This window comes from Hippoglossus hippoglossus, chromosome 11 (genome assembly GCF_009819705.1).
Source record: "Hippoglossus hippoglossus isolate fHipHip1 chromosome 11, fHipHip1.pri, whole genome shotgun sequence".
Lineage (NCBI taxonomy): Eukaryota > Metazoa > Chordata > Actinopteri > Pleuronectiformes > Pleuronectidae > Hippoglossus > Hippoglossus hippoglossus.
The window spans coordinates 17959323-17976864 of record NC_047161.1 but is presented as its reverse complement, the minus strand read 5'-3'; the positions used below and the strand labels follow the sequence as shown (position 1 = coordinate 17976864).

Genomic DNA, 17542 nt, shown 5'->3' with positions numbered 1-17542 from the left:
CAGCGTGTTTTGCTGACAATTTTGATATTTGCCCACGCCTCAGACACGGCTCGGCGGAGTACGCTGCTTATCGAATGCACAGCCATGTTTTCCATCCCTGCAGTGATTGACATCTCACCCCGGTGTTCGGGCTGTCGTTGTCCCTGGATCATATGTGCTGATATTTACATGTGCTGTATATGTACATTAGTGGGGAAATTGATACATACAAATTAGCTTGAAGCTTTTATGTACTATAAGATTGTTTTCTTTATTCTTATTCTAGAATAAAGTTGATATTTTGCGAGGAAGCTGCACTTTAAAACCAGATCAAATCAGAAACATGCTGATGGAAAGACAGTTTTCATTTGGAAGGGGGAATTGAAATACTAGAGGAAACAAAAAAATCATTCAGTAAGAGTTCTGAATTTATTTCCATCAACGTCTTTAATAAAGAGACAAAGTATCATGCATAACGCAGCATGATGTGGTTTTACTTAGTTAAGCTTCACAGAATCAGGAAGTCTCACTAACATCGGTTAGCTGCTTTCACACATGTACTGAGCTCCTCATTCTCCGGAGGGGCTGTATGTGAGAACAAAAATGTCTCACTGAGAGCTTCAAGAGTTTCTCTGGCCAGCCCCCTAGTAAAAACTCAGGAGAAATGTCCCTATGAGCCGATGTGAGAACACAGCAGGGGGTCGTCTGGAGGATTCACCGTGAGCGAGTAGGTGTGTTGATGTTTCTAACATGCAACAGATGTAAAAATACCTCAGGATGAAAAAGTTGCCATACAGGTAGAAGACACTGACAAAGATGTCATGTGAGGTTTTTGGTGACAAGAGCAGACGCAGGTGTTGATATTGATGTAAATAAAAATGTGATCTCCATAACAGAATTAACACGTTACATCCTGCCTCTCCCTGCTGCACCTGAACACTCTGGAGAAATGTGTGTCTGAGCAAAGAATCTGCTGCTGCATTGTTCATGTGGGAAAGTCTGGACCCAATTCTGCGGACATTCCCCAGAGTTCTTGTCTGAAAAGGGCTTTGATGAAATCATTGGGGTTATTACAAAACTGTGTCCACAGGATGAGTAACAAGCAGTCAAGTGACAACACTTTAAAGAAAATGTGCTAAGTCCAAAACAACTCACCCTAACCCCTAACCTGGACAGAGGACTAACCAAACACTGACTGTTACTCGTCTAAGTTCATACCTGTCAGTCCTGTTGTTTTGGTCCCTACAGTCGTGTTTTCATTCCCTGTACTATTGCGCTCTCTAGAGGTCAGTTGTAGGTATTAGCACAGAGAACAGGCCGTCTTTGAGGAAGAAGTTAGTCATTCAGACGACTCGCTTTAACATTTTCATTTATTTCTTAGAGAAAAATTCATGGATCTTGATATTTATGAGTTTGTGCAATTTGGTGCGGATCTCCGAAATAATATAAATATATTTAATTTAAATATGAGTTTGTGGACATATGAGTGTCATCATAGTTGTTTTTTGAGAATAGGTTACACATAGTAAAACAGTTTTTCTGTTTGTAAAACATAAAATGCTATGGAGGACTGAAAAAAAAAAATCAAAATTACAGTTTTCTGAAAATAAACTATTGTAATTAAAAACTATTCAGTCGAGATAGCAAAAACAAATAAAGAAAATACACATAAGAAATCATCACGCAGTCATTATCTTTAGACAGTGTATTGGGCCCAACGAGGGAAAAACTATCAAACCTCAAAATCCTAATATTTCCCCCTAAAAACCTTTATTAATCCAAAAATGAACTAACAGTGATTGTACAGTAGGTGTGGATGTTTTACCATTTCCTTTTCTCATTCTTGTATCGATCAACATCTTTATGTACATAATATATTGTTGAAAGGCTGCACTCCGTTCTATTAGTAGCTGGAGCATAAGCAACAAAAGGAGAAGAGCATCTACAGACATAAACAGCCTGAGCTGATTCTCTTTTGACAGTGGTGGGGGGAGCTGGAGCCACTGCCCGCTGACATTGGGAGAGAGGTGGGGTTCAACCTGGACAGGTCGCGAGGTCATCACAGGGCCAGCAACCATTCACACTCACACCTACTTCATGGTCTTTGGGAGGAAGCCGTGGAAAACACTCGCAGACACAGGGAGATCTCCAGACAGATGGTGCTGGTCGGCTTTCGGGTTCAAACCTTCTTACTGCGAGCTGAGAGTGTAAACCACTGCACCACCATTATTGAATATAAACTATTATTCTGCCCTGTATTGCTTGGTACTCTGTACAATTTGAATCTAACTATAAAAACAACAGTCGTAACAATAGACATAGGTCCTAATACTTTTACGTGTGAACTTAGACTGGACTCGTAATTTGACTCATTCTGTCTCCATGTTTCTTTCACTCTACAGGTCCACGCTGGCAGAAAAACACTCAAGCACACACACACACACACGTTTGTACACCTTACCTTAACCCTAACCATCCAAACTAAATGCCTAACCCTAACCCTTCACCTAACTGAATTCTAACCCTAGAACCAAGTCTTAACCCCCAAACAGCTGTAAATGAGCGAGCGCATACACCCACACACCCACGAGGGAATTCATGTAATCTGGGACATAAAGTGGGACACCTCAGCTCCAGACTGTTTATTTCCTGTTCGAGCAAAATCTAGTCAACAGGACTTTTGCTAACATGGATGTCATGTGACTGAAATCACTTGACTTCATGGGGGTAGAGTCACAGAAAGGGGCGGGGGAAGTGTCAATCAGAAGCTGCCCCTTGGAATTGCAGGACAAGGTCAGTGACATGAGATTCTGACCAGATTCATGTCAAACAGGTTTGATCGCTTAGCCACCGTTAGAAAGCAGCTAACGTTGACCTCCAGTCCAGCAGAGGTCGCTGCTCGCTCCGCGCCGTGCTTCGCTCGCCTCTACGCAAACTATCGTTGACGCGGAAGTCGGGGTCTGTATTTACCTCCAGCTGACTCTTTGTTTGCTCTGGGGACTCGATCTGCGAACGGAACAGGACGATGTGCGCCGTGCAGCTGATGCGGGTGTCAGTACATGAGCGGATCAGCGCCGCGGCCGAGGACTTCCTGCTGCAGGTGGACAAAGGGCCGGAAGCGGCTCGTGTCCTGCTGCTGAGGCCGCTGCTCCTCGAGCGGCTGAAGGCGGCGGCGGAGGAGATCGTCGGCCTGTTCGAGGAAACCGTGGCGGAGTACGAGGACATCGTGCAGCGGTCGGAGCGGGAGATCTGCCGCCAGAGGAGGCTGCTCGATGCCGTGTTGAAGCCCGAAGTCAGGCTGCACCGAGCAGGTCAGTCCCTGCTCCCTGGAGCCGGAAAAACCCGAGCGGTGCCGAGCTGGAGATGGCTGATCGTGTTTAAGAGATGGGCGTCACCAAACTTATTTAGTCTGGTGCACTACCGCTAGTTTTTATAACGTCCATCCTTTTAAAAGTGTGTCTGTTGCTTTCAAAACGATGGTATTTATAAAGATAATTACATATATCTCCCGCAATTTTAGAAAGTGCGCAGACTATCACTCGGACATTTGTGTTCACGAACACAGCCCCTCCGGAGAATGTCTGGTAGGGCAGGGCGATGAATTGAATTTCAATTACGATTATGGCTTCCGACGATTATGAAAACCAAGTAATCGACAAGAAACGATCTCTGTTGTTCACATCGGCAGAGTTTCTGCTGTGTGTATGCAGCGGCGTTGCAATGGGAGGTTTCTGGTATAAGGACTGTATTTCAATAATAAAAGTCAGGCTATGTACTCAACTAAATACCAGAACACCACAAAATGTTTGCCACTGCTGCTTGGGGATCAGGGCAGACACAAATCATAATGTCCTTATCCTTGTACCGAGCTGTATTACCCTGCCGTGTGTCCTCACTTTACACAATAAAAATGAACATCAATGGTATTCAGAAGTTATTAGGACCTGAACAGGGCAGAAGTTTATCTATGAACATAAGTATGAATTCAGCGGTTTGTTATAAGTTCTATGTGTGAGTGATTAGAAAAGGACAGAGGAGCAGTGTCATGCTGCTGAGCTCACTCCGACAGTGTAGATAATCTGTTAACATGTCTGCACCATTCCATTGCAGTGGCAGATCCTTGCGACACTGACAGAGCTGTTCTCGTCGAGGCAGTTGATGCAGTGACAGAGGGATCGCTAGATGTTGCCTGTGTATCACAATAGCTCAGGGTTTGCGTCTCACTGATAAGCCGCGTTTCCAGTGTGACAAAGGGCAAGGTTTTTTAACCTAATGTCCAAGAAGGTGCCGGCTGCAAGAGGGTAGTTGCACTCAGACGTGTTGGCTCTTTGAAGAAGAGAGATCGGAGGTATGACTTTAGATCTTTCATGATCCGGCACCATCAATTAAATAAACTACTAAAATGTCGTTGTCAGTTTGTGTGGAACTCATCTAAAGCATAACCATCCCATCAACCTGTAAAAATATACTTTGTACCAAATATTAAAATTTTACTCAAACCATTTTTGTTAACAGAGCCAGAGAGTCCCTTTTGTTTAATGTTTTGGTTGTGTGTGGTTTTTATGTTTAATTTATTTAGGATAGTTTCACATTTTTCCAATAACACACTGAATATTCTCCAAAATTCAAAGTTTATTGCACTTTGGAAGATTGTACTTGCATTGTTATATTGTCATTTTATCAGTGGTATAAAATGGTCTCAAAATGATGTAAATAATATAATTTATAGCAATAATTTCCGGGACAATATATCATCCAACAAAATGTGTTATTGTGACAGACACATCTGGTTAACGTCCACTACATAATGAGTATGCCATGTAGTTCTGTCTGAATGAAATAGCGTGGAACAGATCAATATATACCATCATGCATTGCTTGAGTAGAGGCAGAGGAGATAATAGGGAAATATGATGTGAAAACAAAACTGCGCTGCTCTATATGCAAATAAATACTACAGGGCTGAATCCTGCTCAGAATTTGTGGAAGAAGTTGTTCCTTTTTTCCCCTTCTATTCAGCGCCACATTGTGTGTGTGTGTGTGTGTGTGTGTGTGTGTGTGTGTGTGTGTGTGTGTGTGTGTGTGTGTGTGTGTGTGTGTGTGTGTGTGTGTGTGTGTGTGTGTGTGTGTGTGTGTGTGTGTGTGTGTGTGTGTGTGTGTGAGAGAGTCAGTCAGTCAGTCAGTCAGTCAGTCACATGTTTCACCTGCACTGTCAGCAGCTGCAGGAGTGACGCTGTGCAGGATTTTATAACTGAACTATATGAGCAGGACACACTTTAACTTTCTCTGACTGAGGAAATCTGATGTTTTCACACCACAAAGAGTTGATGAAGAAAGGCATTAATAGAGAAAGGAGAAGCGTACCCCCGTTTGCAAAGATGAAATATGTTTAAAAAAAGACAAAATGCAGCAACACTACTGAGCCAACACAATGGGACAAACACACAAACGTTTTTACACAAAGAAAGAAATAACTTTATGTATAGTGTTTGCCGAATTTACAAGAAGGCTCAACTAATACAAAATTTGTTGGAGACAGCGGTCCACAAACTTGATACAATTTCTCTTCACTCAACAACTCTCAAAAGTGCACGATTTTAAAGGGAGTCTGGTGATATAGCAAAACACAAACCTCTGCCGTTTGCAAAAACAATGACGATACTGCGCATGTGCAACTCTCAGCAGAAATAAGAAGAGAAGTAAAATGCATCACTCGTTAGCGATTTCCACCATCAGCTCCGGGGGAAAAACAAAAATTTGCGATCAGATAACTAAAGTATTTACTGAAAAAAATGAAGAGTGAGCCATCTCAATTCCTTCTCACCTCATTTGAGAGTTACACTTCATGAGTGACAGCTGTTTGTTTTGCCTCATCTGATCAGAATTTATAGAGTCGGCCATAATATATGAATGTTTAAACATATATGTATAAATGGACATTCAGGTCCAATTAGAAATCCTTATTAAAGTTCAGAGAATAGGAAATAAAATAAATAGATCAAATATATAAATTGTAAGTTACAGAGACAATGAATGAATTAAAAAGAAGAAGATGTGACTTACTGAAAGGCAGCAACAGACATTTGATTTAAAAGGAGTGAGAGTTGTAGCAGACATGAAATCTATCAATCTATCTATTATATATAATTAAATATATCTATATTATGTACAAGGGACATTCACCATCTTGTCCTATATTCTAAAATCTTTAGTGTGTATTGTCCACTGACTGGAGGTAATGTGGCATGCTTTAATTAAACGACAACAATGACGTAATTACTGGTGCGAAACAACCGGAATCGTGCCAGAGATGTGTTTTGTTTTTTCGTTCTGTTGATTTGCTGCTTCCTTTGCAAACACTAAAGTATTTCTGCTTTTTGAATACGCTGTTAGATCACAGGGTCGCTCCAGTACAGGGGCATCCGGACCAGCTTTCAAATTAAAGGGTGAGAGTCTTTAGGTTTATAGAATTTGACTTTCATTAAAGTTTCATAGACCGATTCAGGTGGTGGTGGAGACAGGCTTTTTGTATTGACAGCAGTGGTATATATGATCCACAAAGTTTTCAACTGCTGCAAAAAAATGAAGAGCAAGGGGATGATCAGAGGTAGGCTCGGAACTGGAGTGTACAAAGTGACCAACTGAAGGAGAGGAGCGACACTGTCCTCACCTCCAAAGTCTAAACGTTCAATCGGGCGGTGTTGAGGAGTTGCGAGCACGTAGGGCTGTGCAAGTTCACGCTTGTCTCGGCTCGTAGAACTGCAGTTGTGCAAATGGAGCAGAAATGCTCACTGGTATATCTTTCTGCTCACAGATACTGTTCTGTGCTCTTGCCAAGTAGAAATGTTCCCTTACCAGTGTGGTTTTGCAGTTGCAAATGTGTTTTTTTTTCACGTGTGCAAATAACTTAATAAATGTCATCCCACTCTACTCTCCCCTGCAGACGTCCAGCAACTAAAGGTGAACGAGGAAGCGGTTCCTTCTGAGTATCAGGATTGGATCCCCAGTGTGGACCAGGAGGACTCAAAACCCCCCCACATCAAAGAGGAACAGAATGAACTGTGGATCAGTCAGGAGGGAGAGCAGCTTCAAGAACTGGAGCAGACTGACATTATCAAGTTCACATTTACTCCTGACACTGTGAAAACTGAAGGAGATGAAGAGAAACCTCAGTCCTCACAGCTTTATCAGGGTCAGACTGAAGAGGACAGAAAGGACTGTGGAGGACCAGAACCAGCCAGGAACTCTGGTCCTGATGTACATTTACAACCATGTCCTGAGGACACGACCATAAACACTGATGTTGATGGGATAGAGACCAGGGAACCTAAGCCTGTAAGTGATATGAGATGTACAACTGACAAGAAACCATTGAACTGCTCAGAGTGTGGCAAAAGGTTTAGCCGTATGTACTATCTGAAGGCACATATGACAGCTCATACTGGAGAGGAACCTTTTAGTTGTTCCCAGTGTGATAAAAGATTCACCCTCAAGGAACATCTGAAGTCACACGTGAAAATTCATACAGGAGAGAAACCTTTTAGCTGCTCTGTGTGTGGGAAAAGATTTAGGATAAAGGGAGATATGCTAACACATGTTTCAGTTCATACAGGAGAGAAACCGTTTAGCTGCTCTGAGTGTGGTAAACGCTTCAGGCTGAAGCGTCAACTGCAAACACATGAGACCATTCATACAGGGGAGAAACCCTTTAGTTGCTCCGAGTGTGGTAAAAGATTTGGTCAAAAGGAATATCTGAGATCCCACATGAGGACTCATACAGGGGAGAAACCATTTACCTGCTCTGAGTGTGGTAAAAGTTATCACCATCAGGCCGGTCTGCAGGCACATTTGAGGAATCATACAGGAGAGAAACCCTTCAGTTGCTCTGAGTGTGGCAAAAGATTTAATCACAAGAGCTGCCTGCGGGTACATGAAAAGATTCATACACGACACCAACCATTCAGTTGCTCTGAGTGCGGTAAAAGATTTGATGATGAGAGTCGTCTGCAGATGCATGAAAGGATTCATTCACGAGATCAACCATTTACTTGCCTTGACTGTGGACAAAGATTTAGTTATAAGGCCAAACTAGAGGCACATTTCAGAGTTCATACTGGAGAGAAACCATTTAGTTGCTCTGAGTGTGGTCAAAGTTTTAGTCGAAAGGACAGTCTGCAGATACACGTCAGACTTCACACAGGAGAGAAACCGCTCAGTTGCAGTATTTGCGACGAAAGATTTAGCTGGATTTATCAGCTAAAAGCCCATCAGTGTATTGGTGAGTCCTCGCAGCTTCATCCGAGTCAGGCTGGGGAGGACAGAGGGGACTCTGGAGGACCTGAACCAGCCAAGGATTCAGGTCCTGATTGACATTACTGTTTTCACGACTGAAGACTCTTCTGAACCTGAGACTGAAGACAGCGAAGTTGGTTAGAAATAGACAATGGGACCTCAGTCCTGTCTGGACACAAACAATTACAAACTCCCTGTAAGTAGCATTGTTTGGTTTGTGAGGTAGGTACTGTAATAATTCATGTCTTCTTAAATTTAAGCTTCTTAAGTTGACAAACATATAGCATGATACCCACGTGTTAATTTTTTTTTCAGGACAATCTTAGGTTTGAACATACAGAGGCTCAACTTAGAGCTAGAGCATTGTGTAAAGAGATAATTTGGCCCTAAAGTTGAAACAGTTAAATGCTTTTGTAGAAATTCTTCAAGTTCGTTGTGAAAATACATCTTCACACATGTTGATAAATTATTTAGTGCTTGAAATGGATTTACTGAAATCTTAGTTACTTAATAGCAGTGGAATATATGTATATATTGTGACATAACTGCCAAAATTAAATTTTTTAAAAACATTTTTTGAATAGAAGTGTTGTTTGTCACTCTGCTTGCTCCAATTGTTAGAGGGACTGAGTTCAATTGGGACTGAATAATGACTTCATACTATTATATCAAGCTTAATGGAATGTGTGCAAATGAAAAATGAGCCTTACAGAAACGTCCTTGTCCCAAACTAGCGACTTCAGTAGCTTTAAACTTCACTGTTCTCTTTGGCAGTTTTCCATGTCTGGTGTCCAGTGGGTTTTCAAGTGAGTGTTGATTGGTTGGTATCACAACAAACACAGAGGCAAAACCAATCCCCTATTTGTTCAAAGGTAGCAACAGATGACGTGTGTGCCACTTTCTCTTCACAGGCTCATAACTCACGTTTTGAGTGACATTACATGAGGCAGCAATCTTTTACGCCTCCTCGCCGGTGACAGCCAGTGGCCGGAGGCGTTATGTTTTTGGGTTGTTCATACGACCTTACGTTCGTCCCATACTTGTAAACGCAATATCTCGAGAATATCTTGATGGAATTTCCTCAAATCTTTGTACAAACTTTCATTGGACTCATGGATGATCTGAACAGATTTTGGTGGTCAAAGTTGAAGATCACTAACCTCACAAGTACATTTTTTTGCCTTTTGAACCCGATATCTCTGGAACGCCTCGAGGGAATTCTTTCACATTTGATGCAAACAATCACTTGGACTCTAAGATGACCTGATTAGATTTTGGTGGTGGAAGGTCACATGACCTCATGTTGTGAATGCAATATGTCAGGAATGCCCAAAGAGGTTTCATTACATCTGGCACAACCATTAACTTGGGCTCAAGGATGACTAATATCACTGTGTTTTTCACTTTTTGGAAGGTGAAGGTATTATATAACAGTATTCCTTTATTTTGGAAGGAGAAACCTGCCCCGTCTAGTAATATCTTTCTATCTCTAAGTCTTGTCGTATATATGGCATGGCAGCGGTAAATGACGCCTGGAGTCACACCGGTGTGGTTTTGGGACGTGCTCCACTGGGGCTGGTTGTCCATGAATATAAGGTGGTTACTCGCACCCAGAACCAAACCCAGTGTGCAGATTGACACCTTATTTTCATGGACATGATGTATTAAGTGGTTGAAAAGGTTGCTTCCTTGTGTTGCACTTGTTTGTTTGTCTGCACCTGTAACAGGTCAGTCCGTCTGTGTCTCAGTCCGAAAATAATGAAATTATCCAAAGATCTGGCAGAGTTTTTGACCCACAGTTGTTTACCACTGCTGTAGTTTTTCTGAGGACGTTGAATGTTGGCACACTGTCGCTTGTTTATTTAAAATTTTATTCAAATTGCGGAACAAATCCTTGTTGTTCAATAACACCAATCTCAGCACTGCACTTTTTCTGGGCAATTTATGATAGACATGCCAGGTGTGTAGTTTGGGAGATATGCGCTCCGCATACAGACAGACAGACACCAACATATATATATATATATGAATATAAAATAGGGGAATTTCACAAGGAGAGGCAGATATATAGAATAATATAAATGGTATACATAATACAGATCGAAATTCAAGACATTTTCAAGAGGACACTAATGGAGAGGGACCTGGATGCAGCCATAATGGTGGATCTCCACATGAGTATGTGCAATTGGCGCCTCCGCAAGAGCATGTGCAATAGCCACCTCTATAGGTGCATGCGCAACAGGTACCTTAGCAGTTGCATTGTGCATGTGCGTGCTTTATAACATTTTAAGGAAGTTATATGAACTTTTTTGGCTTTGCCAAGGTTGTATTCAATGTTTATCAAACTTTAATATATCGAACAATCATCAGTGTGATATAGTCACAATTTGAAAATGCCAAGTGACTCCTACCAGTTAGCTAATGTTAGCATTTTAATGCCATAGCTGCAGGACAAGTAATGGTAAGCACTTATATCTAGAGTTAAAATGTTTGAATCACGTTGGATTAGCTTGCTGGGCAGCAGGGGTTGACTCGGATGGTACACCTAGAGATTCAGAGCTTGCAGTGTAGAATGCAGTTGACTAACCTGATAAAACCACAACTAACCATAGTAGGACCTGGCTTAAATACTGCCAGGCAAACCAGCGTATGTATATGTTACTGGTTAACTTCAGTGTGAATCTAGAATGACCCATAATAATCCGAAAATGTAATTGTTTTCCAGATGCACCCGTCTATAATCAGGAGTGGACGACAGTTAGTGAGCACATCCCACCACGGTTTTGAACAGTTTGGTTGTCCTCTGTGCCCGAAATTCATCACCTCACGAGGCGACACGATACGGAGACACCTGAACGCCCACGTACATAATGCAGTGCATCTCCAAGGTGAGTAGATGAGAGGCATTTGCTGAAAAATGACATCATTTCACATGAAAATGTAATGCTGAATGACATTTTTGTGTTTTTGAGGTGTAAAGTCAGTAAGGTTCCTTTTTCTTTGCAGACATCATCATTTGCCGATGCAACATGTCGTGCAGAGGCACTGGTCATTACCACTGTCCAAACTGCGCTAAGACAATCATGCGCAGAGAAGATATGGTGTTACATGTGACTGGATGCAAGAGAACAAGTGATGTAACACCAACGCCAGGTGAAACAACCTCATTGGTCTCACACCCATCACGGACACCTAGAGCTGATATCAGCCCACCTGCGCTATCCCCATCATTGGTGTTCATTCCAAGCATTTGCTTCACAAGAGATGTCAGCACATGCTTCAGGATACACAAAACCTGATTCGGAGAGTTGAACCTTCTGGATTTTGTCACAGATGTCATGCCACCAGAGGTACGAATCATGGTGGCATTGCAAAAACCTCCCGATGAAACTGAATGAACATATTTTGCTGTTATACTGCAGTATATAGTCGTCATTGATATGTTTGATATTTCAAAAGATGGGATCATTGGTTCACTGTTTCAGGTTACCATTAAAATCCTGGAGGTACAAGGACACACCCGGTGCCAAGCGCAGGTCACCATGGCCAGAGGGAGACAGATTTAAATCTTATTCAAATAAATGAATATATAAAGTGAGTTGTTGTGATGTGTGTTAATGACGGTAAGGGGAAGGTGGGGCGGGGGTGCAGTGTTACAGTGATTAACCATTTAGAAGCTTTATGGCATTTGAAAAATCTATTCTTGTGGTGGATGGTCTTTACAGAATGAACCAGGGGAGCACATGGAAGATCGGCTGGATGGGGGAAATGTGGGAAAATCATTTAATTTCATCCTGATTGTAACATTTTGACATAGTCATGATGAAGAATGAATAGTGTAGGGACACATGATTGTTATATGGGGTTCAGGTAAAGCAATGCTTAGATTTACAGATTTACAGTGTGCTTGCTCCTAAAGGAAATATGGAAGCTCATAGCCTCCAAAGAGGAGACATTGTTATACAGATCCTATGCTGATAAGCAACGGCGTAATCGTTGGACCCAAAGGGTGTTGGGGGGCCCACCCACGGTCCGGCGTGGGCCCCCATGGATGAGCCAACGTTGGCCAGTCATAGATTGGCCCAACGTGCAGCACCTCGCGGCGCCCTACAGCAGAGATCTATCCCTGAGTTTAACAGACCAACTGACTGCACTCAGAGCCTGCTTTTGATTCCAAATAGCTATAGCTGTATCTCACCATAGCCGTAACTGTTGCCACTTCAGAGTGCTCTTCTTCAAGCTGCTGCCTGTGCGTGCATGCACGAGTACGTACTTTAATTGGAGGGGAGGGAAAAATATTTGCATCATGGTTATGTTACGCTGCTGCTGATGAGACAGATTAGCTTGCAACACCTACACATAGCCTTAGACTAGTTTTGCCTAACATACGATTTACATTGTTTGTGTTTTTCTACTATTGACTGTGTTCCTTGCTGAAGTTACTTGGGTTACACTTTCGGTCATTTTTTGTCGGTTTAAATTCCGGTGGTCAATGGGACCCATAATATAAAAGATGTCTCTTTATTTTAACATTACAGCTGGGTTTATTTTGGATTTGAGAACAGGATGCAATACAAAGAGCTACGGGTCACTGCCCCTCATCAGAAGCAGAGTCAACAAGTTAGGCATTGACCATTCACATTGTTTCTAAGCGATTTTCAATAGAAGGGGGTGTGAGGTGTTGTCCATGATGGATTTCAGCTTCATCCACTTCCACAGTGAGGTCCAGAGGGCAGTCCAGAACCGAGCTTTCTCTTTCCCTCTCAGTGCCTCCACACCCCCAGCAGACCATGGTGTACAACACTGCAGATGTCTCCACAGTGTCGTAAAAAGTCCTCAACAGTGTCCTGCCCACTTGGAAGGACCTCAGTCCCCTCAGCAGATGGAGACGACTCTGGCCCTTCTACTGCACGACGTCTGTGTTGGTGGACCAGTCCAGCACAGAGCGAGCTGACCTGCAGGATGAGCTTCAACTGGAAGAAACTGTCAATAAGGTGAAGGAAAATGTTCTTTAGAATTATTCACAGATATTAACCTGCCAATCACTACATAGTGAATTTCAAAAGACATAAACTTTACCTCATTGATTTATTGATATGGCTTGAAGTCTTGATACTTGTAAATCAGTCATTTTTACTGTATCAATTAACAGAAACTACAAATTCAATATCCCACATAAGTAGTTAGACAAAGAAGTATATGTGGAATATACCTTAAATATTGTGGCCCGTAGTATATTCCACAACATGAGATAACGCACGATCATCATTTACATCTGAACATGAATCAAAATGAAATGAGGCAATTTACCCGTGAGTGACATTTTTCTATAGACGACATAAACAACAGCAGATGAATTAAACTTCATCCTCACAAGAAGTAAACAGTAAACAAAATTGTATTTGGGTGGAATAAGCCTTTAAAACCATAGGGTCAAGAAATGTGGTCCTCACCCTCCAGTATTGCAGGAAGATAATATGGCCCAGCAGGGGGCAGTAGCGTATCAAAAATGTGTGCCGGATGTTTGACCTGTTACTTTTTTTAAATAAGCGAATAGATGGTAAATAACAGTAATCCAATGGCAAACATCTCTACGTCTGAGGTTAAAGGGTTAAAGCCTTCCTTTTTGATAAAGCTTCTAGTTAGAGTTGGTTCAGGTTTGTCTTGGACCAGCTCTGTTATGCTGCTATAGGTCTAGAATGTCAGGGGACACAGGACACATGCAGCTTCTCCTTCCTCCTCCCCCTCTTCATCACACCTATATGTGGCATCAGTTCATGTTACTGACTTAACTTCTTCCCTGGCATCCGTGTGCCAGGAGATCCAGGATCTCGGCTGCAGCGACATCGCAGATCGTGATGGTGGATCATGGATTGTGGTGGCATCTGATGGTGGATTATGTTTACACCTAGATTGCGTAGATATACAATTTGCGTACTCACATTATTTGCAATACCTCTTTCATTACAGTTTCCATTGCTGCTCCCTTCATCTCTGTCAGACTTTTTCTTTGAGTTATGCACAATATCTATATCTGTCTGTCCTGGGAGAGGGATCCCTCACTTTTGACTCTCTGCGGTTTCTATGTTTTTCCCCCGTTAATAGGGATTTCTGGTGTTATTTCCTTACTCTTGTTAATGGTTAAGGACAGAGGATGTCCCACCTTGTTAAGCCCTATGAGACTAATTGTGGTTTGTGAATATGGGCTGTACAAATAAGATTTGATTGACTGATAATAAAAACACATGAAGTAAAATGACTGCACACAGGTCTTGAAAGCTCCTTCTAATTTGTACAGTTATAATATAAAATATACCAGATAAAAAAAAGAAATTATCTTTCAAATAATTTGAGATTTATAAAATGAAACAAATTTCACATGATGGTTCAACTTCCCCCCGTAAAATTCATAGAAGATATTGGCAGAAAAGACATAACAGAAAAATCAAAGCATCAAAAATATGTTTTCTTTCATTATGAAGCTGTGGCAGCACAAATTATATGGTGAGTGACAGTCTAGATAACTAAACACTGTGTTTACATGGGGAGATATGGCACTATCCTTGGCGCCCTTCTGGTTTTGTAGTTCATGAAAAGAACCACTCATTAAGGTAATTTACCACGTGGTAATTTTGGTCCCTTGACATGTGGTCTCAGGCGAGGCAGACGGGATGAATTAATTCAGTTTTTGTCGGCAAAAGACTGACTACATAGTACTTTCTTCACTCAAAGAAACGCATGTATGCTTCATCGTCCTTGTCCAGGTTTTGCAGTAACTCTGCCAGTGCTTTAGAGTCAGGGAAATCATTAACGTGAGTAAGGAGTCATTCTCTTGGTGGACACAAAACTACTTTGACTGTTGCTGCTACAAGGGGCCCGTTTACATTCTATATGAAGCAGACTTTGTGGAGTGACCATCCTCACACATTACTCTATATGCCACTATATATTATGTATATTGTATATTACACTATATCTGTACAGGAGAATAGTGCCTGTCTAAATTCCACAGTTACTCCCTTCTCTCTCCGAGCAGTGTCCAAGGTCAGGTTATAGATAAAGGAGCCAACCAACAGTTCATTGTAGTGTCTACGTTGAGGGACTTTCATATCTAACTCAGATGCTCCAGACAGAGAGACACCAACTTCAACTCTCACCAACTTTAACTCTTTTGCGTATTTCACCAGTGACAAGACGTAAAGGACACAATATGATTTAGTTATGCATACTTTATGCTTAACTATCCAATAGGATGCGAACACCTACATGTAACAGAGAGAGTGACAGCAATTCTAGCCTTTCATGGATGTGCTGTTAGAATGGGTGACGCAAGTAGAGGGAGATATATGTGGATGCTGTGGGAGACATCTTCAGACTTGTGGTGACAATTGCTCATGTTACTTGTCAGTTAGCGTTTGTATATTGTTGCATCTTCTGGTCTCCTTGATGCATCAAGTCCACATTAAAACATTCTGCATAAGACATCAGCTGCTGCCTGAGTTCTCCTTTCACCAGCTTCCAGAAAACTTCCATAACAAGAGGTCGAACTTACAACTAGCAAGGGTTGGGTAATAGTCTTCAAATATTAACTGATGCCTTCTAAGAGCAACACCAAAGACGTCGACCTTCATGTGTTGGGACAGTTCCTGGTAATATTTCTCTCTCTCAGCTGTTCCGGTATGTGGGTCTTCGTTACTGACAGTCCAACACACCGGTTTGTCTTTCTTGGGCAGAACAAAGTCATCCTTCATCTCTGGTTTCTTGATTGTCACCTCGTTCCTCACCACAATGTCAGCACCTTGTCTGCAGCTCATTGTTAAGTTGAACAAGTTGTCCAAACCCAGGTTGTAGTCTGCGTGTGGCGGAGATTCCATATTGAACCAAATCCACTTCTGAAAAGTTGGACACTGCTCCTGAGGCAAGTTGCTCAAATCCCAGGCGATACTTTGATGGTGGAAAATGACCCCATCTGCTTTGTTGTACATGGATCTGTCGTTGGTCGGTGTGCAGCTATCGATGTTGAAGTGGCTTGTGCAGATTTTGAAATCAAGCTTTGCACCAAGAGGCCAGAACCACAGCAGGACTTTGGGTTTTTAAGCCAGCTCCGTAGTCTCATACATTTCTTCATTGAGGGATGTGAACAGCGATAGACACACAAAAGCTGGTGGCTCCACATATAGATACGAATGGAAAAGGAAGGAATGTAACTCAGCACATACAGCAAAAATTTTAATTCACTCATTATCTACTCACCACTATGGAGATAGTGGGTGAAGTGTTTGAGTCCACAAAGCACTTTAGGAGTCTTAGGGGTAAACAGTGTTGCAGCTAAGATGATCTCTTCTTCAGACGTAATTATATCAGGAAAAAAAACATAACGGGCCTCCATACGACTCGTGTGGTGTCATCCAAGTGTCCGCAAGCCTCAACCATCAAATTTGATTCGAAATGAGGTCATTTACACCAAGTTTTAAGCCTAAATGTCCACTACCGGAAGTAGTGATGCTAGCGGATGTAACCACACGATGGTGTGCTCAAGTGTCAGTGAACGCACCTCAGAGGACACTATCAGTGGACACTATCAGTGGACATTTAGGCTAAAAACATGGTGTAAATGATGTATGTATTTAGTTGCAGTTGGTGGCCATCTTGTTTACCCCTTGTTAGTTATTTGGTTTGGCCCAACCCTATATACTGTATGTGGCCTCATGTCTCATTGTGTTAGTTAACACTGTCTCCAGCTGTTACGTTAAGTATAGTTACCTTTTGTTGACTTCTTTTATAGGCCTATTTTTTATGTTTTATATTTCTTTGGGTAAACAAAAACCCAGGTTTTTCATTTGCAACTCACACCAATATCACCACTTTAACTGTCCATTTCGTTTAAAGTTCTCTCTCTCACCAGGTCACATTGTTTAATGCCATCCTGTGTTGTACTGCTGTAAAGGTCCATAGAGCAAATTTGGGGAACACAAAGTCCAAATCTTCAATTCAAGTGCGAGTGTGAACTTTATTTCATAGGTCTGTTGTTATTATTAAGATTTAATTATAACACAGGTGCTTCAATGGGACTTTTATGCAGCTGGTTGCAAAAAAGCCCGGATCTGTTTTCTTGGCAGCGCAGAGAGAGTTCTCCGGTGAAGGGAGGTGCAGGGCTGCAGCTATCGAACGAGGCAGCGGTGGTGGAGACGGAAACAAAGATGAACCCAAGGGATCTGCCGGGGCCCTGTGTACTCCGTACTGAGTCCCATTAGATGTGACAGGTGAT

At 42.0% G+C, this 17542-nt stretch overlaps 1 protein-coding gene and 1 pseudogene across 2 annotated transcripts; one reads left to right on the top strand and one right to left on the bottom strand.

Annotated features, from left to right (window-relative positions):
- Window positions 1–1587: 1587 nt before the first annotated feature.
- On the top strand, window positions 1588–11872 carry LOC117770709 (gastrula zinc finger protein XlCGF57.1-like). 2 transcript variants are annotated; one of them, XM_034600366.1, is made up of 4 exons: window positions 1599–3290; window positions 6923–7314; window positions 11000–11162; window positions 11281–11872. In XM_034600366.1, the coding sequence occupies exons 1-4, from the start codon at window positions 3005–3007 to the stop codon at window positions 11571–11573; spliced, it is 1134 nt and encodes a 377-aa protein (XP_034456257.1). In that variant the 5' UTR covers window positions 1599–3004; the 3' UTR covers window positions 11574–11872. The 2 variants fall into 2 exon arrangements, with proteins under 2 accessions (XP_034456256.1, XP_034456257.1); XM_034600365.1 differs by lacking the exons at window positions 11000–11162; window positions 11281–11872 and having other exon boundaries at window positions 1588–3290; window positions 6923–8839.
- A 2989-nt stretch (window positions 11873–14861) lies between these two features.
- On the bottom strand, window positions 14862–16394 carry LOC117770690 (annotated as a pseudogene).
- Between the last annotated feature and the right edge of the window lie 1148 nt (window positions 16395–17542).